Raw genomic sequence first — 25,777 nt, 5'->3', positions numbered from 1 at the left:
AGAGCACATGAGCATGTACTGCATTGCAAGCATGTGGATCAGCCCCCTGTCAGTCAGAATCAGAACATTCAGCACTGGACAGGGCCTAATCTTTAGTTACTGAGGAACTGTGTTTGAGACCACAATATCTGTTAGGGCTGTGTGAAGTTTCAGTTCCTGATTCGATTCGGCAGAGATTCGGCCTGATTCAGTGGCCAAATCTCTGAATCTAATTTGAATCAGATGACCCTTTAATCTCTCCGAACTGAATTGGAACCTTCCAAATCGATTCAGAGAGATTTGGAAAGATTCGGTGATTCGGACATAGACACAGCTTTAAATGTTTTTTTCTACATACCTCAAGGTACAAGGCAGCTTGTGACTGCTGTGATACTGAGGTGCATGGAGTGTCCCACAGAATCATGGGGGCTCCCCAGCTTGCTCAGCAGCAGACCCAGAAGCGGACCAGAAGCACTTCCAGTCCACTTCCAGGTCCACTGGGAGTGCACTGGAGGGCTCGCCCATGCCCCCCTGGCTCAGCGACTGGTGCCTCCTGGGTTGGGGGGGAGGCACACAGGCTCCCCCGGGGCCGATCGCTGAGCCAGAGGGGTGTGCACTCCTCAGCTGACTGGAAAGTGGACCAGAAGTACTTCCGGTCCGCTTCCAGATTCACTGCCGAGCACATGGAGGGCCCCCCCCACGCACTCCTCTGGGATGTTCCATGCACCCCAGCATTGCAGCATTCACGAGCCATGCTGGTACCTCGAGGTATGTAGAAAAGTCTTTTAAAGCTGTGTCTGTGTCCAAATCGCTGATTCTCCAAATCAGCATCGAATCTTCAGATTCCCATTTGGCTGAATCAAATCAGAGACAGTGATCTGAATCAATTAATCAAAACACTGTCCCTGATTTGGGCCAAATCCAAATTGAATTAGGGCCCGCTTCACACACCCCTAATATCTATCCTTCACACTGTAGGCATGTTGCTGGTTGAAAAATATTATCTATATATTCACAGCTGTGATATAATACAGCTATACATATCTGAATAGTCAGAGCCAGGAATCAACCCCAGTAACCCTGATTCAAAACCTACTGGTCTATCCCTGGCTTCTGTAACTTTGGGCCAGCTAGCCATGCTGGCCAGCCTCAGTTTTCTCAGCTGTAAAATGGAGATAAAACTTCCTTTTCTCACAAGAGTGTTGTGAGGCTTAAGCCAGTGGTGATCAATCTTTTGCCCCGTGGACCAAATTAATGGGTCAGGGCCAGTCTATGGGCCAGATTTGATCCTGTGGCTTAGGATCAGGCCTGCAAACTTGAACCCAGACCACACTGCCCTTACCCAGCCCTATGTGCTGGGTTGGGCCCCCAAGACTCTGCAGCACCCTGCCTGGCCTTCTATGCAGAGATTGAGGCCCTGGGACCTGCACTGCCTCTGCCCAACCCTGCATACCAGCATTACAGCCCCAGGACCCCATGCCATTGCTATCAGGCTCCATATACTGGGACTGGAGCTCTAGGGTACTGCACTGCCCCATCCTGGCCCCACATATTGGGATCAAGCTCTTGGCACCCTGATCTACCTCTACTTAGCCTCATGTGGGGACCAGGTTCCAGAGCTCATGCCTTCTCCACCAGGCTCCACATGCTAGGATCAGGCCATGCACCACCCTGTACCACTTCTGCCCAGCCCCACATGCCAAGGATTGGGCACCAAGCCACCTGTGTGCCAGATCTAGCATATAGGGCTACAGCCCATAGGGCTCCTCACAGACCCATGGGGTGCTCCACAGGCTAGATGACAAGGTGCCAGGCACTGGATATGACCTATGGACCAGTGGTTGAGCATCCCCTGGCTTAAGCAATTGAGCATCATCATAAACTCATTCTTTCCCATCTGTTCTGTATCCTTCTACTCCTCCTTTTTACACTCCCATTGCCTCTTCTAATCATCTCTCCTTATTGACTCCTCCTAGCTCAGCTTCAGTCCACAATGGATTTGGGCACACGAACAGTACTATTGAAATAGTAGGGCAGCTCACATGCTTACAGTTAAGTATGTGATCAATACCTCAGGTACATCAAAGCCAGAGTTCTCAATGTACAACCCTGAGCTACAAATGTCTTCTTTGGACTTGAGGGTCAAACTGGAAAAAAAACAGACAGGAAAAATCATTCAGTTTGGGTTTGGCAGAGCCACTTTGCTTGACTGAAATAAAACGCTTTGATTCATTTTATTTCATTGCATTTGGGGGGCTATTTAATTCTTTTCACTGTTTTGCTTTGTTTTTTTAATTTTGGTCAATTTTAAAATGAGACATTGTTAATGTTTTATTTTGAAAATGCCAATACCAAACGTATTGACTTTCCTAAATATCCTCCCCCTTTTTTCCCTGCTGCTGACTGTGGAGAATTATTTTAGCCACCCTCAAGCTGCATTTAACAGCAAGTTTGTCTGTGTGGTAAAACCTTCACTCAGCTTTTGGCATAGTCAATAGCTCCAACTCCTCTCATGGTGCCCCACTCACTTCCCTCTTCTGAAATGCCAATACAGTACATCCAAAAATCCTCCACACTGTTACTGTCACTGATAATATCAGCACATTCCCCTTGATCTGTAACTAGTTTCCTTCTTTTGAGGTGAAGAGATGGTATCAATTTTATTGTTTAAAAAACAGCCGTTACATTTTTGACACTATAATCCATGACTAGTGATAATAATGGATCTGGCCCTGCAAACAGCCAGATGCCAGTAAACCCTTGTGTCCAGCTGATGCCTCAGTGACCTGAGAAGACTCTAAGACTTCATACAGACATTACTGCTGGAAGTCTGAGGGGTTCAAACAAGGTAGAAATGGCTCCCAGGCTAAGGTAAGTTGGGGTAGCGGGGTGGGACGGGAGAGCCAGTAGAGGGGTTTGGAGGGGCTAATGGGGTATGCAGGTGTTTGGTGGGGTCCAGGAGGTTTTGGTGGGATTGGGCGGCTACTGGGTTTGGGGAGGTTGAGGGGGATCAGGAGGCTAGTGGGGTCCATGGGAGAGCTTGGGAGGATCTGGGGGAAGGGGGTTAGCAAGATCAGAGAGGCTCTCTGATCCCCACAAGCCTCCCTGGACCCCCCTCCGCACAGTGCTGCCAAATCACCCCTGATATCACAAACCACTCCTGGGGTCAGTTTTACTGGCATTCACTGGTCCCGGGAGTGTGACTGAAGTAAGTCAGGGTGAGAGGAGAGGCAGGCAGACTGGGATGGCTGGCAGCTTTGTGGGGGGATGAGGAGGCGGTTGACAGCTCCATGGGGAGTGAGTTAGCAGACTCAGGGGGGCTCTCTCCCCCCTGGATCAGGGGCTATTTTTAGCCCTCCAACTCCCCAGATGAACAAACTCCCACTGGTGAACCAACCCCCCGATCCTACTCCCTCCCAGGCCCCCTCCCCCAGACTTACTTTCATCAGCTCCCTGCACTGGTGAACTCTGGTAAAACTGGGACCAGGAGTGGCTTGCAGGATTAAGGGGGGAGGGCGAGGGCTGGCTGGTTAGCAGAGGAGTTCTGTCCATCTCAGGGGAGGGGGAGAGGCTTAGGGGGCTAAATGTCTCAGGGCTGCACTGGGAATGTATAGAGTTCAGTTAGATCAGTTTAGCTGCACCCGATCCAACTTAGTACGCCTCTGAGATACAGTTAAATTAGATTGGGTCAGCCATTTCTTGACCAAACTAACCGTCCTGGAACTTCTGTACAGTTCGCACTTGGATCCACCTAACTAGGCATCTAAGAGTAAGATGCAAATTGTGGGTGAACTGAGTTAGACCCAATGGCCATTTTTAACGTGATCTACCCCAGTTGGCCAAATGATCTGCTGGATCTTTACAGGTATTGCTCTCGATTCTTCAGTGAGTACTTTGGAATCCTTGAAAGATAGATACAAGTGCTATTGCTGTTTCTATATGCCAGGCTTAATTTTTTTCTAGCAGAACAGCAATTGAATTGAGCACATAGAGGACCAGTTTGGAATAAGTGGTTTGATGAAGGGAGCTTTCTTGTATGGGATATTTTTTCTCTTGAAAAGTTTCCCTTTTCAAATTCCAGTCAGAATTTTAAAATACAAAAGCTCTCAAAAGTTTGAAAGAGATTAACAAAAATTGCACTGAGTATTACACAATGTGAATTTGGAAAAACACAGATAGACTGCTTTTTCAAGAAAGCACAGTGATCATATTTATCACTATTAACATACCTATAAATCTATTAACCTATCTAGCTACTTGTTTTAAATAATGTGCACTTCAGTGCTTCAGTGGGTGTGGTGTTGCATGCTGCCAAATTAAATGTCTGTGCTTCAGAATGTTTAACTTCAGATCTCTGTGCTAGTAAGTTTTTAACCCTAATTTCTCCCTCCCTTCTAGATTTCTACATAGTTTGGAATTAATTTCTAAAGCTCATTTATCCAGCTTCATTGTGCATATAACAGTCACTTCCTTAGCCTTTTATTTACAGATGACATAGCACACATGAACAGTTTGTTTTTTGCTAGCTCTCATTTTACTCAATTATCACATTTTTAAATTTCTTATGTAGTAATGGCAGAAAAGCTCTGGATTACCATTCAGATGCTAGCATGTTTCTTTTAGTAAACACACTTACACACATGCATATTTACAAACATTTGTATGAAGAAGGTAGTTTGCAAATCAGAGAAAAATGTATATAAAAAAGAAACCTTATGATTTCCTTAGTTCTGCTGGAGGATTGAAAGCAACTTGCAGTTGCAAAATATAACTATGTAACTACACTTCCTGTGTATGCATATGGACTTTTGCCAAGATCAAAAGATTCTAAAGAAATGTCATGCATACATTTTTTGCAATACTGCTATAGTGTGCGGCTGTTTGAATCTGATTTCTTCTTTATCTCTTTCTATTGTGCTGGTTTAATTAATTTTGTTATTGCAAACTCTCCTCCTGTAGGTGATCAGATACTCTCACCAATTTCTTTTTCTTTTTTCTTTTTGCCAGTAGCTTACATGCACACATGACAAGAAGCAGGCTGACATCGCTTGACATTTCTCTGCTTCCTCATTTCAATATTAACTGTTTACCAGAAGAGAAACAGGTCTGGGGCTAGGGTGTTTCTCTTTTTTTTTTTTTTTTTTTTTTTTTTTTCTTGTGAGTGAGGATTTTTTTTCCCTCTCTGTTCACAGTAACAGATCATGACACAGAGCTTCCTCAAACTGCCCAATGCTGTTTTTCACCAACTTGAATTTAGAGCAAACAGGAGTGTGGAAGTATTTAACTTTCTGCTGTAGCCGGTGCATGGTAAGGACTGCAAAGCTGAGTGCTGCTGCTAATCTGTTCTCAGAACAAACCAGTTGAAGGAATTTTCCCCCCTCCATAATTCAGTAATAATGACACAGCTGCAGTTTAAAGATGCATTTTGGGTAAGTGTACATTTCCTGTTCTAAACCTTATTTCTACATCTAAGTTTTGTTTTGGATTAATTTACTACTGCTTCATGCTTCAAACTTAGTTTAGCAGCAAAATTAGCTTATACCCGTCCAAAGTTAGACTGTTTGCTACGATAATCATTTGATCTTAGAAAATGTGTCCAATTCTGACTGAACTGCAACTGACATTCTTTATTTCTAAGCTGTGGAATCCAACCGTTTTGAAAGAAAAAAGGACTAGTTTGTCGTGTAGTGTCAAGATCACTTGTTTTTTGGGAGTTTCCTCAGGTTTTCAGGCAGGGTAACTGCAAGCAGGTGAACCGTTACTAATTGTGTTATGAATCCTCTTCTACTTGCTTTCAGAATTTTAGCAGCCTTAGCAGAACCAACCAGGCGCACAGACACCATTACGTCTCACCTATTGCCCGTGTGCGTATAATGCGGTTATATGTAAAAAAGGCATCCATGAGGTACTATAAGTCCCATATTTCTCTAAACCAAAAATAGTTCTGGTTTAAAAATTTGTAGTCAGCTCTCCAAATAAAAACCCAGTAATATTTCTTTTGGGAAGATATATTTTGAGTCTTTCTAGTTGCCTTCTAATATGTGAACCATCACAATATTCCCGTGTATTGCACATAGCAGGGTTTCACCTGCATAAATCTTGGGATGTGTCTGTGGGAGGAAGCAAAACTTCTATCATCCCCTCACCAGACCTGAGGAGAGAGGCCATTAAATTCAGTGCAGCCTCAGTGCTGTATTCCTTTCTGTGTAGCAACTCCCTTTTGATGAAGCGGAAGGGATGGACCAAGGATGGCACTGAGTGGGGAGATAAGAGAAATGTGAGCCAACTTTCTTAGCAGATGACTTCCATTGGAGCAGTGATGCCAAGGAGCAGTAGAGGGGGCATGCAGTAGGCTTTGGAGCTGTTGTTGGAGCACAGACCCTTTGCACAGATGACCTTGCTCCGCGGTGAATGCAAGGAGATCCATACCCCAGACGGGCTGATGTCTAACACCTGTGGCACCTTCTCAGGGCATGGAACCAAATCCTGCTCTGCTTTTAGCGAGTGAAATTCCCTCTGAGCCCCTTCCAGAAGGTTCTTCCCCAGGATGAGGCTTGAACTGCTAAAAGAGAAAGAACCAGATGCTGCAAAAATTAAAGTTCCTATTATAATGTTAATGCAGCTGGGATGCACCAAGGAGACATTTTCTAGTCCTGCTTTTATGTTTAGTTCAGTGAATATATAAGCAGAATATACAGGAAATGTACAGTGCTGCTGGAGGGAGCCTTTGGATTTCCTGACTGTGTTTTAAATTGGGCAACCTTTCATTTTACATTAATGCCTTTTCTTTTGTATTCATTTTCTAAGGGGCTGAGCTTCACTTGGAAAAAATCAGGATAGCTCTACAGACTTTGGTGCAGCTAAACTGATTTATGCCAAATGATGGCCTGGCCCACACCAGTGTTTTATTGTGTTTTTCTCATCTCAATATAACAAGGAAACTCATTGTTGGTATTCATTAAAGTTAGCATACAAATAATCCTAAGCAGGCTTTGAGGTTTGTGATTCCTTAGAGTGAACACACTTTCCTTTTGTTATCATTCAGCAGGAAACAGTTTGTTGCAAGGGGCTTGAGTTAGATAAAAGATATCCATGTGGTTGTACTATGGTGGCTTTATCATCTTAAAACTAATACTGAAAATTTACAGGATATTGCATAATGTAGCAATAAAGTACAACCTCTCCCTAAAATCACAAGGTCAGCAATTATTTTCACACCCATAAGTTGCTGCTGCACCCATTCATAAGGCAAACATATATTTGTTGCATCTGTTTCAATGAGTGATTCAATCTTTTGTGTATATATTGTCCTGACCCAGGGGTGGGCAATTATTTTGGGCAGAGGGCTGCTTACTGAGTTTCGGCAAGCCATTGAGGGCTGCATGACAGGCAGCCCAGGGCAGATTAATATTAATTTTCTAAATGTTTTAGGGGCCCCGCAGGCTGGATAGAATGGCCTGGCAGGCCCCGTCTGGCCCCTGGGCCACATTTTGCCCACCCCTGCTAACAGCTGTGACATTATTCCCTGTGCCATTTTTGTTCTAACTTGGACAGGGGTAAAACAAAGTAAAATAAGAATTTTTAAAAACTCAGCATATTTTTTTAATTCTCATACTCACCAACAGCTGAAGGGAATTTGCACAAAGTCTTCATAAAAATGTACTATTTGACCTGATGTTTCCCATAACCTGGTAAAACTTTCTAGAAAGTTTTCAGGAGGCAAAAAAAGTAAAATGGCTTCCTAGGTGAATGACTATGTCATGTCTATATTTCTTCATAGGCAAATAATCCACCATATTAGTATATTAATACAAATGTAAACACCATTACCTCATTTTTTCTAACAGCATGCACTAGATGGAAGATAGCTATTCACGTTATTTGTAGCATGTGTGTGATGGCAGGTGAGCTTCATTTCAGTATTCATGAGTGAATTCAGTGAGTTTATTTCAGGTTATATTAATGGGCAAAAATAGGAACAATAAGAGGTTTACTGAGATAAACGCAAGATTGCCTTTCCAGTAAGATTATTTTCTCACAACTTGGAGAAAAAAAAAACAACTTTTGGAACTAATGCTTTTCCATTAAAATCTGAGATGGATTTGCCATTCCTGCTTTCAACAGAGCAGGAACAGTTCCTGTTTCTGTTTGCTTTGACCTGCAGCTCAACCCTACCCTTGCTGCTCTGCCATGTACAATCTGGCCAAGAGCTGGGGAGGGGTTTTGTTGGTAGTATTCAATGCTTTTCCTTAACCATCTAGGAAGATGGAACATGTAACATTTTCTGAAAGTACCTGAAGTCCCATTTTCAAAAGTGACTTAGGTACTTGGGCATGATCCAGAGCTCTGTCAAGTAAATGGAAACATTTCTGTTTCCATCCAGTTCAGTAACCTTTAAAGTTATAATTGAAAATAGAAGATAAGCTCCTAAGTGACTTAGGCATGTTATAAAATTATTCTCTGTACCAGGAAATGCTCCCCTACCCAGCCTTAGACTGAGCACAGCACTTGCATCTTCCAATGATTCAGAGTGAAATGTATTAGCAAATGGGAGGAAGGCCTTGTTAAGGCAATTGCCTGGATCCTGGGATACCACAGTTCAAGTCCCTGCTCTGTTTCAGCCTTCCTATGACCTTGGATGATGAGTTATACAACCTCTTTTCTTCTCCATTTCTTCCCTATACAATAGCACCATCCCATGTCCCAGCGATGTTGAGGAAAAAATACATTAAGGAGTCTGATTGTGCTCAGACACTACAATAAAGGGGGCCATGAATGCTCTTAAGACAGGCAGGCAGCTACAGACAAAGCAGCTTTTTCTCTCTCCCTCTTACTGTTATTATAAACGCACACTGTGCAAGGTTCACTGAAAACAATACCTCTATAAATGAACCTCTGAAACATTACTTTGGCTTTGTGGTGACTCTTAACCCTTCCACAGGCAACACGTCTCTAAGTATGCACCATAGTTATTTTCAGAAGTTTCCATTTCTAATCAGCACATGGTCTAGGCAACACACACCTATAAGGAGAGTGATAATTTTTCCACCTCTAATAAAACCCATTTGAGAAAGTGTGACCAATTCAGAGAAAATATAGTTTTCTAATATAGGATATAGGAAGTCCCTTTTACTTTAGGCACTCAAAACATTACCCTACAACACTAATAAAGAGCTGGAAGAGACTGTACTTAAGGATAGGAAGCATGCAAATACATCGTTCTAAAAAGCCTTTCTCTTTATCAGGTCTGGGCATGTCTACACATTCATTAATGCACCATAATTATGGCACATTAAGTTTAGTACCTATAATGACAGGTACTAACTTAATGAGCCATAATCGATGCTACTGCACATTAGGAGTAGCACTACCATGTTAACGCTCAGCAGAATTAGTCTACTTACACTCGAAGCATCTTGTGTAGATGTGCCCTCTGTTAGGGAAAATGAGGCCTGAAAGATTAGACAAATACCTGTCAGGGGTTGTCTAGATATCCTTTTCAACCTCAGTGAGGGTGATGGACTAGATGGGCTCCTGAGATTCCTTCCAATTCTACATTTCAGTGATAGAACGGAGCTTTACCAGGGAAAAAAATCATTATTGGAGGATGGTTTCAGCATTGGCATTTGGCCTTTCTGGAGAGCTAACTACTAATTTTCAACACAATTGCCTTTTTAAAATTTGGTCAGGTATGTTTAGGGTAACAGGTACAATTTTTATTTCATACATAACAACAAATAAACAAACACCCTTGCCACAATGTATAAGATAAAAGGATCAAATTATTTCCTGATTTACCTAAAATGCCATGCATTGAGATTACAGAGGTTGTAAATCAGGGCGGATTAAGGCCCCAGACATGGTGCACATGACCAGTCTACATCCTACTGTGTTATCATTTTCATAACTGAGATAGACATGAGGAGAAACTTAGAATGAAGGGGGAACCTGTGTTAAAAACAGAATTTGCTGGTCAGAGCAAAGGCTGTATTTGCTGTAAGGATGGACTACTTGTCCCCATGTCCTGTAATGCTCTCAAACAATTGTATTACTCGTAATTTCCTTTTCTGTAGCAAGAGAAAGCTGATATGAGAATGCTGGTCTCTAATTGGAACTATAGGAAACATCTCTTGGAAGTATTTGAATGCTTTCACTTGATTTTCAGTACTGGATTTGGGTCATGAGAAAGAGACTCTGAATAGCTGTTGAGATAACAGTAATGTTGCAGTCCTCAGCAAATTTTTCTGTCCAAGACATAAGGAAGCTCTACTAAGCTGTGATGAACCTTTTCCATATTTTGAAGCACCTAGTATGCCTATGAATATTGAAGCAAACTAAGGCACTAATTCTACCTTCCATCCTCCAAGCACACCATCTAGAAAAACATCTAAAATGGTGAAGTACAGCATCCCTAAGTCTGTTTATCCCTGTACTTCATTTCTTGGTCCATAAAGAGGAATGAGCTCTGCTAATTAATTAAATCTTTCATGAAATATCATTAAGGACCTTTAACTTTATTTAACGCTATCCTTAGTAAGGTTCAAGCAACTAGTGATGACCTGCCTGTGGTACTTGAGACTGAAAAGAAAAATAGTTTCTGGGGGGAGGTTTAGGAGGGCGGACAACACCATCCAGCAGGCCAACTTATTTTCTTTCTGCTGTGCTTCAGTGTCACAAGATGTAAAGTAGCAGAGAGATACCATATAATAGTTCTTTACACCTTCACTTTAGCACATAGATCAACAGTGACATGGTTCTTCTGGATAAAATAAAATAGTGCTTTCATATGCATACCTGGTCAACTGAATCTGCATGCTTTTACACTCTATGCTGGTTAATTTATTTTGTGCCTGCTAAACCATCTCCTTGAAGAAAAAAATAAAAGAAGTTATTACCTGGGGATAATGAATGAAATGCAAAATCTTAGTGGAGATAAGACATTAGTGGTGTTCATCTCAGGATAGCTAATCTCCTCCATGAGGAGCTTGTAGGATTGACCTTCACGTAGCTACATCCAAATTACCTTTGTTCTGTCACTATTAGAATTTTACATTTCATTAATTATTTCCATTTTTTGGTGAAGGCATAGCCATAGTTTGCAGAGTTTGATTTGGCTGCAAAGGAATGAGAGAGGAGCTACAGACCCACTATACAGCCCCTTCTGTACAGAAGAATAAAAAAGAATGGTTATGCAGAAGTCCCATAAGAGATCCTTTAGGTATTTAATCTGAATCGAGGATGTTAGCAATACATTTTCAATAAACTATCTTCACATACAAGAAATAAAATGTGTTGGCTCCTGTAGGCTTGTTCCATCTGCTGCTAAAAAGAACTAATGCCTTTGTGTGTAGTGTTGGAAAAAATACCATCTCTTGGTGCTGAGGGGGTAATTACTGTGACAAAGTATGCAGGGAGCAACTCAGAATAGTTTGGTCTAATGTTCCAATGTGTAGAGTAGGCCAGTATTTGAAGCATGCATTTGGGAATCATGACTCTGATTTCATTCCTTATTTTGCTGTTGATTCTTTCTGTGATCTTGGAGATAAGTCATTAACTCCCTAGGCTTCAGTTTGCCTATCTGGAGAACAAGTGTATTGTTTTTCTATGTCCCTGTAATTATAATATTTAAACATACCTTGTAGCAACTCAATATAGCTTTTGCAGGTTGATATGGGAAGAGAAAACGAAACAGCTTTTCAATGCAGAAATATTATGTCAAACTAAGAGATCCCTGTGGGCTGGATAACTAGTCCACAAAGCAATTTAGGAGGTCAGATCTTTCAAAAGGGAGTGACAAAAGACAACCCTTCCCCAAAAACAATGAAACCCACACCGAGCAATAAATAAATGAAAAGTGCTGGCTGTCCATCAGTCTTGAAAAACTACATTTTGAACACGCTGAAAGGGAAACATTGAGTTCACAGTGAAAGCCTTTCCTCTGAGTACCCAGGCTCTGTAAAAAGAAAAAACTTTCAAAGCAGGAAATTGCTTGGATGCATTGTCTGCACTTCCAGAACATAAAACTGACACACTTAACTATTCTGAGTGTGTACCTCTATCTGTAGCTGTACTGAATGACTAAGCTGTATGTTCTAGGTTACCAACAAAAGATGCTAAAATGCTGTGATACAAGGTCTATAGTTCATGGAATCTTTTTGGTAAATTAGTTTATTAGTCTCAAACTTGAAAATAGTAGTCACATTATTTTGAGAAGTGCTGTGGTAACCTGATGCAGCAATAAAAGACTGTCAACTTCAACTATTATTAGGCCCAAGCAAGTGGTTCCTTGGATATACAGCTGTGGATATTATAACTTCTACATTATCTTGTACCGGTATAAGAACTGCAGGTACTGATTAGTATACAGTCTGAAATTATATTGCTCCTGATTTTGGCTACTTTCAGAGCCATCATCCAATTTCGACAATTCAAGCAGCATTGGAAGTAAATGCATAAGACTGTAAATCTAATGTGGAAATTTAAGACTGGAAGATGAATTTTTAACATCATTTGCTGTCTGCTGTTTGCACTACTGTGGAAAGATGCATGTTGCTGTTAAAACAGACTTACTTCAAAACTAGAAATAAAAATCAGTGGTTTGCCACGAGACAAGTATGCTTTACCTTGAGAAACACTGAGGTTCAGAACAGCAGCCAGAGACCTAATCTAGACTGTCTAATCCATAACCATTCCTGTGCTCATGATGCAGACTTTCTAGATGTTATATCTTCTAGAATCCATCCTGAGACCCAAAACGTCAACTCTGATCAAATTCTACTTAGTATACTGAGCAAAGATAACCACATTCTTTTCTTTACTCTTATCCACATTTTCTTAATTGTTTTCTAACATACACATTTCATTTGTTATTTGCCTGGCATAATTTTTCACTTAATCCCGAACAGAGAATTCTCACTTGATTCATAGGAAGTCAATTATATTTCAAAGATCTAACTGTCTGAGTTTTCTCCCCAGTATGGAAAGCGTCATAAACCTTCCTTTCCCTGCTTCATGTCTCACATTGACAGGATAGCACCATGGTACCAAAGTCCTACTCCTGCTTCTTCAAAGTTTAAATGACTAAAAGAAACATAATAAAAGAATGTCCTATAATTGCATAATCTTGGGTTTATATTCCCTTGTGCTGTTCTGAAGATGTCGAAGAGCAGTCTGGGTACATCTACACATGTGCATTTACTGCACAGTAACCAAAATTGCTGTGCAGTATGGGTGTCTACATATGCATGCCTGTACTGTGCAGTAAATATGACAATTTATGCTGACTTGAGCATAAATTTGATACCTGCATTATGCAGGTATCAAATTTACACCCAATTAGTTACTATGCAGTAACACATATGTAGACACCTTACTACACAATAACCTGTGTGTGGACTGACTTGGGACTAACTTTAGTCCTAAGTCAGTCCACACACAGTGTTAATGTACTTTAATGCCTGCATGTGTAGAAGCTGGCCTATTTCCACTTACTGCACAGTAAATTTAACCTAGTGGAAATGCACACATAGACACACCCTCTGAGTTCCAATTTGGCTATACTTACTGGACATTTGTACACCAGGCACATTAGGCTGCTTAGAAAGTGACAGGTTGTTGGTTTCTCCCACCCTCTTGAGCTCGAAGACCCTTGATTCTTTTCACTTGCCATGGTGCTGCAAAGTGAATCCTATCAGGTGGTAAGTGAAACACTTGTTTCAAGCATGCATAGATAGTGGTAGTTGGCCTGTTAGTCTCGAGTCAGGCAAAAGGTAGAGCAGTGTTGCACCTTAAAGAAGCTTGTTCAGAGAGGCATGAGGTTTTGAAGCAGGCTGTAGTCTACAAAAAGCTCATGCTTCTCTGAACAAGTTAGTCTATAAGGTGCCATAATACCCTGCCTTCATGCATGCACTTAATCTAGCTTTTATAGTAAAACATTGCCCAGTAGCTACAGTTCACTGAAAGATAAAGTTGACTACACTGCTCAGTACAGACTTCAGGGCTAGGGACAGACATTATACATAAACTAGTTTAAGTGATCAGAAACTGGTTTAAACTTGTAACAGAACAGACATTCAGTGCACATAAACCAGTATCAAAATGGCTGAAACCAGTCTGAGATAAACCTGGTTGAATGTAGTATCAAACTTAATTGATTTGGGTCAAACCAGTTTATGCAATGTCTGTCCCAGACCCCTTCCTGGTTAAACTTAAATCAGAGTCCCCCAGCATCCCAGATGCTTTGCAGCCCTGGGCAAGGCTCTGCTCCTGAGAGCTGGGCTGAGCCCTTCCCCTCTGCTCCCTGGCTGGAGCTTCGGCAGAGATGGCAGGCACAACAATGTCTGCCTGGCTTCCCCCCCGCCCCAGCTCAATGTTTAAGCAGGGATTCCCCTCTCCACTCTGTCCCACAGCACAGACTGTTGCCAGCATGTGGTATGCAGCTAATGCTGGGAGGTGTCTGTGTAAGGCAGACAGGACAAAGGCAGATAGGACAGTGTCTGCTTAGGGCCATTTGGAGTGAATCAACAGGTCAGCTGGTAACATCTTCCTTCCTTGGAAAAAGTTGTCTAAGAAGAGCTTGAACTATGAGAGTGGCTTTTGTTTTCTGATGGGGTGCTAAATGCTGATAATGATGCTGATAAATGCTCTGTTATCAACTCCTTGCTGAGCTGATCATGAGCAGGGAGAGGGGGAACCCCTCCCTAATCAGTGCATCCTGCCCCGACCTGGCCACACCATTCCTCAGCTCAGCATTGTGGCAGGCAAGAGAGGGCTGCTCTAGAAACCCCCAAAGTCTAGCCTGAGCCACTGCAGGCATGTGCCTGCATTTCTTCAGTCCAGGGGGGATGTCTGTATGGTTACAAACCAGTTCAGCCTAGCCAGGTTAGACTAACCTGCAAAAACTGAATCAATTCAGGCTCAGGCTTTTTGAATGTCTGTCCCTAGCCCAGGATTCCCTGTACACTGAGCCAAGGGTCACAGCCCAGCACTCTGATCTTTCACTGGTGCTTTGGTAGTTAAGGATAAGAAAAAAAAAGTTGAAAATATGCATCCAAAGTCCTACCAGCATTTTAGTTCCTCAAATAATTATTTCCTTACTATAAATGGGGCCCAGTTCTGCTTTATATGTTGAAAATTCTCACTGAGCAATCTGACGAATTGAAAACCTCTATTGTTGCAGCTGAATAGTCTTGGAGCCATTTAATGTTTGTCTTAAACAACACGTAGCAGATATTTCTTACAAGCCTCAGAGAACTAAGTAAATCCTGACTAGCAAAGAATCTATTTAGAGTAAGGAATAAAAGAGGACTTAGAGGCACAAGCTCCTATTTCTCCATTTTAAGCAAGAATAATTCAAATATGATTTTTAAAGTAACATCTCAAACCTTCATGTAGGTTGGTTTAAGTTCTCTCTCATTATATGATCCAGTTTGTCTATGTTGTCTACTCCTAGTTTTTCCCTAAAAGGGATGAAAGATGTAGGAAAAAGGTTGAAGGAATGAAAGAATGGGTGGGTGATAGAAGATCAAAGGAATGTGAAAGTAGAAGGGAAGAGAGACTAGGAGGATGTACTATCACCCATGAAGGTCCACTCTTTTCTCCTATCACCCTCCAGTACTCCACACAAGCCACCTTTTTCTATAGAAGCATACTTTCTGCTTTGAGTTGTGTCTTTCATTTCACAGAACTTAAAGGAAACATCACAATTTAAACACTCCTCACTATGGTTAATTTAAAAAAAAAAAAAAGGCAAATAAAAGTTAGGGTCCAACTCTGCTCCCAAACTTGACTATCATTTTTGGCAATACCATCATTTAAATTCTGATCAGATTCGATGACAAGAAGGTCAAACTTTTAATTATACACTGTATTTTTTGATAATAAGTCAATGTTTCTCCCCTCAAAAAGAATAATAAAAATCACAGCTGGCTTCTACTTAAGGTTGACCAATAATCAGAACATGGTACTAGCATACAGAGCAGATGATTCTGTGCAGCACCCTTAAGAACAATAGCAGCTTGTCCTGAAGGATGCCAGAGTCATCTGCTTTGTCTTAGTGGCAGCATCCCTGCAGTCCCTAGGCCTGATCCACCGGTGTGGAGGGCAGGGATTAATCCTGTATTGTGAAGCTAGAAAACCAGGACCCTGCTTCAAACTGAGATTTACAGAACTTTGGCAGGCTTTTACACTCTATGCTGATTAATTAATTTTGTGCTTTTATTTGTTTTTTATTTTTATTTGTTTTATTTTGTGTATTTTATTTTATTTTGTGCTAATTTATTTGGGGCTTTTATACTCTATGCTGGTTAATTTATTTTGGGAAGCTTCCAAAATTCCAGGGGATTGTAAATGTGTTATTGGGAAGGCTAGCAATCCTGAGAATGTCTAGCACTAAACTAAAAAATGCCCAAGGTTACATTTTAAATATTTGAAGGATAACGCTATACTTCATTCTTCACTCACAATTTTAGGAGAGGTCATATGTTAGCTAACACCTGCACATAACAATAGTGTAATTAAAATCACCCACTTGAACTTTCCCCTTAAAATCAAGGCTACTTGCAGTCAGGGTTTTGGCAGAAGTGCTCACCTCCTGGGTACTGGAGCTACATGAATTCAGGGCCTGTGCCGATCAGCTGCTGAGATCAGAACTCACCGCACTTGCAGAGCTCCAGCAGGAGAGCTCACTGCACATGTGACACACAACCAAAGGGGGGGGGGGGGGGTGTAACAGCCCTGCTATCACCCTGCTGATCCATCATTGATAGTAGTTATACAGTCATGCAACTCTGTACAGCCTGCAAGGAAAGGAACCAACATGACTGAGTAGTTACAATAACTGGATGGGAATTTTTTGACGAAATAGTTTTTATTGGGTAGTGAAAAATTGTTGAAACATTTACAGGAAAAGGTCTGGAATTGACAAGATATTTCTAAGGCCCAAGATGAAATTTCTGGTCAGAGATAGAAACAGAGACAGTGAGGCTGTGTTCAGATGAGTGTGGACATTTGGTTCCCTGGGAACAACTAGCAGTGGCGCATCTTGTGCCACCACTAGTTGTCCCTGGGGAACACCTGTGCCACACATGCTCTGGGTCAGGTAGAGGAGGCCGAGGCCAGTACTGAACTAGCCTCAGCAGGCTTACCTGGGGTCTTAGGGGCGATCCTGCTGCTCGGAGCCTAGCCAGCAGCTGCAGTGCAGCTCTGGCTGGCCAGGCTCTAGTTTTGAGTGGTATGCACTGCCCCGACATGCACCACTCCACCTTTTTCTCCACAGGTTTTTATCCAGGGGTAAAAAAAAGACCCCTGCGCTGTTCTCTTGCAGTGCAGAGAACAGCTGAATGTGCCACATACTGCACAGCCACACTTGTCTGACTTGGCCTGTGTGAACGAGCCTCACTCTAGACTAGCTAATTGCTTTTTATTCAGGCTACACACCTGGGATGTGAAGGACCCAGTTTGGACCAGGGATTTAAGACTGGGTCTTCCACATCCACCCAAATCACTAGCTAGAGTCACACATGCTACCTCTATATTTTAGACCCAAAGAATTTTTATTCCTACAATGAGGAACAGCTTGAATAGAAGAGATTGAGAGAAGTTCCAGCGTATAATAATCACTAGCTTGGTTATAGTGGGAGACTCAGGTTCAAGGCCTTGCTTTGCCTGATTTGGAACAGGGTGCCTGTTACTCTGCATCTTGTTTTCTGGGATAAATTGTGAAAGGTCTCAGCTTTGTCTCAATGTGGAATGGAAGTACTTTTGAAATCTCAAAAATTTCTGCAGGACAGGAAAACTATTTCCTGCCCAGCTCTATTTTTATTTCAGCTAATTTATGACAATAGGAGTTTGCTAAAATCAGACCATTCTGATGCTTCTTTTCCAATGCAACAGCTATTTCGTTCTACCTATTCAAAGCTGCACCTTTGAGGCAATAGGACTATCCCCAGTGGCAGTGTCTGGTACTTAGGCAGAGTTACTTGGATACTGTCTTTGTGCCACTTTAAACTGACAGAGTAAAACTTATGTAGTCCCTTAGTGGGGGCATAGGTAGAATAAGTAGGAAAATGTTAATGTTGGTATATCTTGTATCCTTGTGTCTGTCTGAAAATGTAATTGATATAACTCCCACTAGACATACGTTAAACCAGTCCCAGTGTGGTTTAATTATTTTGATACTATGCTCGAGAAAAAAACAGTGAGACCTAATGTGTGTGCAGATGCAAGGCAGTTTCTGCCAGAGAAAGCAACATTATTTTGGAACAATTTTTCTATGTGGACAAGTGGCTCATATTGCACTAGCTGTATGGAGTTTCTTTTTAGTCAAATTGCACAACATCTCAGGCCTAGTGACACACACTGTCCTGCCCAATTATGCTGACTTGTTGTATCACATTGAGTAACCGGATGTGTTGAAAGCAATTATGTATAAAATGAAGATCTTTTGCTAGATAAGGTTATGACTGATTTGGACATACAAATAATCCCCGTCCAAAGGACACTGGAAATCCCTAAATTAATTTCCAAACACAACAAGGATTTGGGAAGACTTCCTAAACAGGTTTCTTTCCTACTCTAGAGATTTATTGCATGTATACCTTGCACTTAGGAAAACCAAAGCTTTAAAAGCTGTCATTTTCTTGGTCTTCTTTCTTTCTAAGTTAAATAAGGAGTTTAAGAAGAAATTGGCAAGTCAGTGTGAAGCAGCATTTTTCACTTACAGGCCTGAGATGGAAAACGTTTGTTGGCCGAGTGAGAGCAGACACGTGGAATTGTAAAGAATTAAACAAGGAATCAAAGCAGAATTTGATCCCATGTCTATAAACATTAAATGCAAGGGACTGGAGTAGTCTCAGTTTTAGTCCATAACTGATGACTGTCCCTCCATCTCAAAATCATAGTTATACCCAGGTTGAAGGCTCACACCTGTACTCCACTCCAAGAGAGGAGAAAGGTGCTTAGCCGTGTTTGTCTGAAGTCAAGCGGAAGGTATAGCATGGTGACACCTTAAACAACCCATTCAGAAAGTCATAACTTTTCTTAGGCAATATTCTACTTTGTTAGATGGTAACCAAGAGAGGAAGGTCCTCAATTCAAACCTCTGATTTTGCCTCTTGCTTTGCAAGCTGGAAAGTCACTGAAACACTTTGGAAGTGAAAGTTTCAGTTTCCAAAGAAATAGCTCTGCTCTTTGAAAGTGGTGCCAGCTAACTACTCAGACTTGTAGAGATCCACAAAGGCTACTTCGAAGAGCTAGTTTTATATAAGGTCCAGGTTGTTCTAAATTAGGCTGCAGTACTGTTTGACTTCTAGGGAGATGAAAAATGTTGGCTTGGAGCCACCTCCCCCTCCACAGCTGGGCTTATTTTGGATTGCCTAATCCTTCTATCTCACATCTCTGATGCAATCCAAAATTGGCCCAAGGTGTAATGGAAGATGAAAAGATCTCACCTAAAAGGAGAAATGGGATAAAAAGACAAAGAATTAGAAGCATAGGTATGGAGAGGATTTTTGTTTAAAACATTTGGAGAGGGACTTGAAGCATGAAACCAAGATTCAACTCCGCAAGTTCCTATTCCTCCCTATATTATTTTCAGTTTCTCTTAAGTGGATAAATTAATACAAAAAGACTCAGGAACAACAGATGATCTTGCCTGGAAAACATCCATTTGTCTGAAACTAAAACACAGAGAAACAGCAGTGCTGGTATCTGACCTTGCTTCATAAAAAGAAGCTGCAAGTGGCTGTGTCAAGTTTCTGTCAGTCTGCCCAGTGGTCTTGGTTTATTGATTAAGTGGATGCACAAGTCACCTCAAGCCAGAAAAGTTTAAAGGACACTATCAACATGAAAAAACATGGCTCCAAGTTTTGTAGCTAGCATCCTTTTAAGAAACCCTCTAAAATCACTGGGGGTTGGCAACAGATCCAGCCAACAGATCCAGCCAAACAAAGCTGTGTCATCAGGTCCTAAAGGCCCCACAGACCTGAAAATTTGGTGGCAGGGGAGCAGTGGTAGCATTAACTGGTGCTCCCCTGCTGCTAAATTTCTGTATTTATGGGGAGCTTGGTCGGATAGAGTGGCGCTATAAGACAGATTGGGTACATGGTAGTAGGGTGGCACAGGGTGCACAGGACAGAGGTGGTACAGGGCTGGATCTCAGCAGCATGCAGAGCTGAGCTGGGGCATTGTGGGGCCAGACCACAGCAGTGCAGGGCCTGATCCTGGTGTGTGGCCTGATCTGGGTGTGAGGCCCAATTCCATGTTCTGACCCCATGAGGGATCCAGCCCATGATTTGTCCCCATGCCAGTCATCTGGCCTGCAGGGCCAAATGGTTGAGCACCTTTGTTTTAAAGGGAGAGCACTGAGCTGGGTATACCTAGAGCAGATGCTCCCTAACTTTTTCTTCTTGTGTACCCCCATCCAGATTTGCCAGCTGCCCAGGTACCCCTACCGCATACTTTTTATATTTTAACCCCTTAAATGCCAATTACTATTCTAATGAAAATTTAATCCACCATTACACAATTTTTCTCCTGTACCCCCCCAGAGATGTCTTGCATACCCTCAGGGGTATGTGTACCACAGTTTGCAAACCCCTGATCTACAGTGACCTATCCCCTACTCATTACCCTTCCTAGCATCCACTATTGTTGGCTTAGAAACACCAGAGGATATATCTCTGATCATTCTGTTTAAAAGCTAATAAAAGATGCATCATCCACGTGTATATCTAGTCCCTTTTTGAACCTGGCCATACTATCTGCCTCCACCATCTCATGTGGCAATGAATTCCACAAGATAACTTTGTGCTGCATAAACAAGTACTTTCTCTTTTGAGTTTTCAATGCATCTCCTGCTAATTTCAGTGCATGCCCCCTAGTTCTAGTATTCTGCTATTTAGTGAATAACAGTTCCTCATTCATTTTGCTTACACCCTTCATGCTTTTATAGATCTCTGTCATATCCTCCTCAGCCTCTCTATTGCAAACTGAAGAGTCATAGCCTTTTAAGTTTCTCTTGGTATGGCAACAACTCCATACATCTCTCATCATCTTGGTTGACCTTCTCTACGCCTTCATTAATTCTACCAGAGGTATCTCCTTTTTGAGATGCAGAGCCTTTAAAATAAGTTATTTAGGAGCATCTGCAAATTTGTGGAAACTGTCTGAAGAAATGTCCCCAGCAGAAGGGGCTGTCCTTCTGAAAAATGTCTCTGGAATATGGCACCAAAAGGGACCTCCTGATTAGGAAGCACAGTTGCCTGCTTTTGCTAGCAACTATTTCATATAATTCCTTTCATAAATTGACCAAGCTCCACTTTAAAGCCAGTTAGTTGTTTTGCCCACATTACTGGAAGGCTGCTCCAGAACCTCTCTCCAGCAACAGTTGGTACCCTTTTCAAAGCTCATTTATATATTTATGACCAACTCATACCCTTTTGTTCTGTGCTAGCATTTCATCCCCATTCTCATTACAGTCAGGGGTCTGCCTCCTTGAGGCACAGTTGGACCATACCGTGCTCCTGCTATTTTCCACCTCTCACGATCTGGAGGCAATGGGAAGTGTCAAAAAGGCCTCAGAACACAGGGAGAACAAACGTAATTTAAAGTTACCTTTGCATCTGTTCCTCCTCCACCCAAATCCCTTTCTTCACTGGGCAGCAATTAGATATGACCTGCAGGGACTTCAGTTCAAGGCTAAAAGCCTTAAAATCAAAACAGGCTGTGCCTGCTTTGCTATTTGAAATAAGATAATTAAAAGGCTAGGCTTTCTTGCCCTTTTTCCAGTATTTCTTATTCTGCATGGAGAAGGCACTCTCTGCCACCAAAGAATTATTTTTTTTGGTCTTTTGTTTTGAAAATACCAGATCTCTTGGCAGACTGGAAAATTTGTGTATCAAAAGACACCAAGAACTGAGCTGTTAAAAAGTAGGGCCAGGATTTAAATATGTTCATTGTTCAAAACGCTGGATTTTTGGTTAGAAAAACAAAATCAAAGCTTTTTTTTATGAAAGAGCCAAATCCCATTACAGAGCTGTGAAATTGCTTTCTTCAAATTTGTTAGTATTCCAAGAAAAACCAGGGAGACAAGATGCAAAGTTACTGCTCTTTTGATAGATAAAACACTCCTCTTCCAAAACCAAAGAAAAATCCTTTAAAGAAATCCATAATTTTCAGGCTTCATAAGAAACAAAGAAAAAAAGACAATTTTTTCCCTCATCAGGAAACTTTTTTTATATGTTACATATGTGCATTCTCAAGATAGGTACCTTTACTGTGCCTTTAAGATTAAAGGGACCTAAGTTGAAATTTTATGTTGAGGCAGTATACTTATATTAAGGATAAGACCTGCTGGACCCTTATTGTCCATATATTTCATTTTACAACAAACATTGCAAAAAATCCCACCCAAACTGCAACTGATTACCTGGAGTTATGCAAACCACAGTCTACAACAACAAGAATAACAAATATCCATCACTTCCATGGTCTAGCAAAGTAGTTAAGAGGATGAAGGCCCAGGAAGGTGAAATGTTAATAACTCTTTTTAACAGAGCTCCAAACTGCATTTCCTTTTTTGCTAACACCTGTGATGTCGGGGAGAAGCACTCAGAAGGCTTCTAAGCGTGCTCAGCACTGGCAGCTTGTGCAATTTTATCCTGAGTGCTGAGTAGTTTGGCATGGTTTTTTAATGATCCAACTTTTTGGTGGCCTGCAATTAAGGGAGAACTTCAGTTATAATTTTTAAATTAATTATCCAGCCTATGTGCTTCGGTAGAAATGATCCAAGTATAACCTCAACCAGAATGCAAATAAAAACAACCCGACTCTTTTTGTTTTGTGTCACATATTTTGAGACCTGAGTTATGATTTTAATTTATATGAGACTGGCAGTGTTGTTTGCTAACCAGCAAGTACATAGCATGGCATTGCAGACATAAAAAAGCCTCAGTGACATTGGAATGAACTTAAGTCCCCTTTTCAAAAACGTGTTAGTAACCTTCTGAAAATTCTCTCCAGAGACCAAAAGAAAAGAAAAGAAAAGACAGGGCAGTCACTTGGATCCTTAGCAAATAATTAAATTTCTAGTATGAAAAGTCTCTGAGAAACAAGAAATTTTGAATCATTTAGTGTAACCAGCTTCAACACAACTATCAGCCCAACTCCCTTTTTGCCAAAAAACGTCTGATATAGACAAGCCGCAATTAGGTCCATCTAAGGAAGCAGATCAAGTATTCAAGAGCTGCTGTGAACCATCATCTCTCAATAGACACCAAGCAGCTCCAGTCAGCAGGAGTGAAGGAGATCATTTGTTGGACAGCAGTTCAGAACATAAACGTGCATTTCAAAACACATTAACCATTTCTTTACTAGATTTAGAATATGGGAAAAGTGTTCACATAATATAAGACAAGGGCAGTTTAAATGTGACTCGTGGGTTAAGGAGTTCTGCTTTCACACAACTCTACACTAACCTCTTCCCATTCCATCTATGCTATTTATATACTTCTCCTTCCAAATTATATTGCACACATTTACCAGTCAACTGTTAACAATTTCCAGGATAAAACATGTCAAGAGCATAAGAAAAGACTCATTTCATACTGACATAAAAACTCAAACTCTTTGCTAACTTACACAAGGATAATAGGGAACAGAATTATGATCTCCTCATTTCATTAGGGGATACATCCAAGGGGTTCTAATGATAGCAGAGCAATCTGAAGGTCATGAACCTTAGCACAATTCCTTCCTCAATATCCCTTTAAACCAGTGAGCTAGACCACTGAGGTTGGACTTGAAGAACACTACTGAATATTTATCGCTCTTTTTTTTCTAATTCCTTCTTATGCAAAGGGCAGTTAGAGTATTAGAACATTGCAAAAATACAAGGCAGTGATCCAGTCACCATAAAGAGAATGGCAAACTAGACAAAGTCCAGCCCAATAAAAAGGACTTTGAGAACATGAAGTTCCTTTAATAGTTAGCTAACAGTTTCACAAATCAAATCTGGTTTTGTAATTCAGATACAATGAAACCATATCTGGAGCTCAGTCCTTATTAGAGCACCTGAAAGGGACCACGATCCAGAATTAGAAACATGGTTTTTAACAGTGCCAGAATCTGATCCTTATTTATTGTCATTTCTAACATTAAGAGCCATGCTCTCACTCTGAAATCATTGCTCATAAGAATTTCCCTGTGGAAAAAGGAAAGGATGCAGGCCTGATAAAACTGATTCACACTTTTATTCAATGATTCATTATAAAAATTATCCATGACTTTCTCTCTGACCTTCATAACAACAGCTAGTAATTCACTTACTTAAATATCTGTGGAAAATGAAGTGTTATATTTTTGGTTTGGTAAAATAGTTGCAAGATCCTATCTGCTCAGTTCACTAATGTAACAATCTATAATGCAAACCTAGAACAGGAGAAAATATACACCTATTTTTATGAAAGATTTCAAAGTTGGCTTTGGTTTGAACTGCTCAAAATGCACTCATTTTTCAGAGTTTGAGAATTTTATTTCTTTTTCCTGCATGTAAAAATCTATAGGTTTATCAACATTTTTCATTCAACAAAAAACTTTGTTTTGAAATTTCTCCTTGGGAAAAGGCATTACATCACTTTGCTTAGCTTAAACTGTAGTGATTTTCAAGACTTGAAAGTAAATTTTGATTTTGAATAGGGATAGTTTTACCAAGTTTTTCAGTCAAAAGTCTTCAGCCACAACAACGCAAAATCCAGTGTGACTGAAGGAAAATGAGTAAGGTACTACAACACCTGAAGGTTACATATTACTGTTTAACGTGTATACCAGGATTGTTCCCAGAAGTCATAATTAAGGCTCTGTTGATTAAACAAACTCTTCTATGAAGAGTTTATGTTCCAAGAAGAAATTTCTCCCTCCTTATACTCTGCTTTTTGCATGTCCTTTCACAGCATCTGATGAAGCTGTGGTTCACAAAAGCCTGTGCTCTCTATAGGGGTGTAGGTTGTAGCCGTTTTGGTCTAAGGACATAGGCAGACAAGGTTCTTTGGGTGAATCTGATATCTTTCATTAAACCAACTTAAACAGTTGGAAAACAATTATTAAGCAAGCTTTCAGATTCAAAAACCTTTCGTCAGGCTAAGGAAGTTTCAGCAGTTGGTGTGTGCTCTTCCTGGATGGAATGAAAAGTAAAGAAGCCAGAGGCTGGGCTGTATGCATACAAGATAGGCAGTCAGTGAAGATGTAGGTTGAGGAGTCAATGGGTGAGAGACAGGCTGGAGAGGTGGGGGAAGAGAGAGAAGGGGGATGAATAGTGGAGAGATACCCGGGGAGTCAGATGTCAGGCAGGTTATGTGTCATAAATCCAATGTCTATATTTAGTCCAGGGGTGTAGGTTGTCTAATAAAAGATATCAGATTCACCCAAGGAACCTTGTCTGCCTATATTTAGTCCATGCTTTTTAGTATCCAGGAGGTTGATGAAGTGGAGTTCATAGGCTCGTCTCTGGGAAGTGTTTTGTAGGTTTCCTTTGAGGGCCAGGACTGAGAGATTGGAGAGAGAGAGTGGTTTTCTTGTGAGAGAGGTACCCCCACAGGTAATTGGGTATTTCTGTCTTTGATAGATTTCCGGTGTGCGTTCATTCTGGTGCGCCATTGTTGTTTGGTCTCTCCTAGCCTGATGAAGGGTTTTTGAACCCGAAAGCTTGCTTAATAATTGTTTTCCAACTATTTAAGTTGGTCTAATAAAAGATATCAGATTCACCCAAAGATCCTTGTCTGCCTATGTCCTTAGACCAACCTAT

General features: G+C 41.2%; 1 protein-coding gene across 2 annotated transcripts in view; it reads left to right on the top strand.

Annotated features, from left to right (window-relative positions):
• The first annotated feature begins 4,921 nt into the window (after nucleotides 1-4,921).
• PSTPIP1 (proline-serine-threonine phosphatase interacting protein 1) overlaps nucleotides 4,922-25,777 on the top strand; it is a 95,025-nt gene continuing 74,169 nt past the window's right edge. Inside the window, exon 1 of one of the 2 annotated variants that reach the window (XM_059714755.1) lies at nucleotides 4,922-5,408. In XM_059714755.1, the coding sequence (XP_059570738.1) occupies nucleotides 5,376-5,408 (33 nt within the window). In that variant the 5' untranslated portion in view covers nucleotides 4,922-5,375. The remainder of the gene's footprint in view (nucleotides 5,409-25,777) is intronic. The other variant, XM_006272404.4, reaches the window with a different exon arrangement.

This window comes from Alligator mississippiensis, chromosome 11 (genome assembly GCF_030867095.1).
Source record: "Alligator mississippiensis isolate rAllMis1 chromosome 11, rAllMis1, whole genome shotgun sequence".
NCBI lineage: Eukaryota > Metazoa > Chordata > Crocodylia > Alligatoridae > Alligator > Alligator mississippiensis.
Note: the sequence above shows the minus strand (reverse complement) of the source record. Positions and strands in the feature narration are given on the sequence as shown.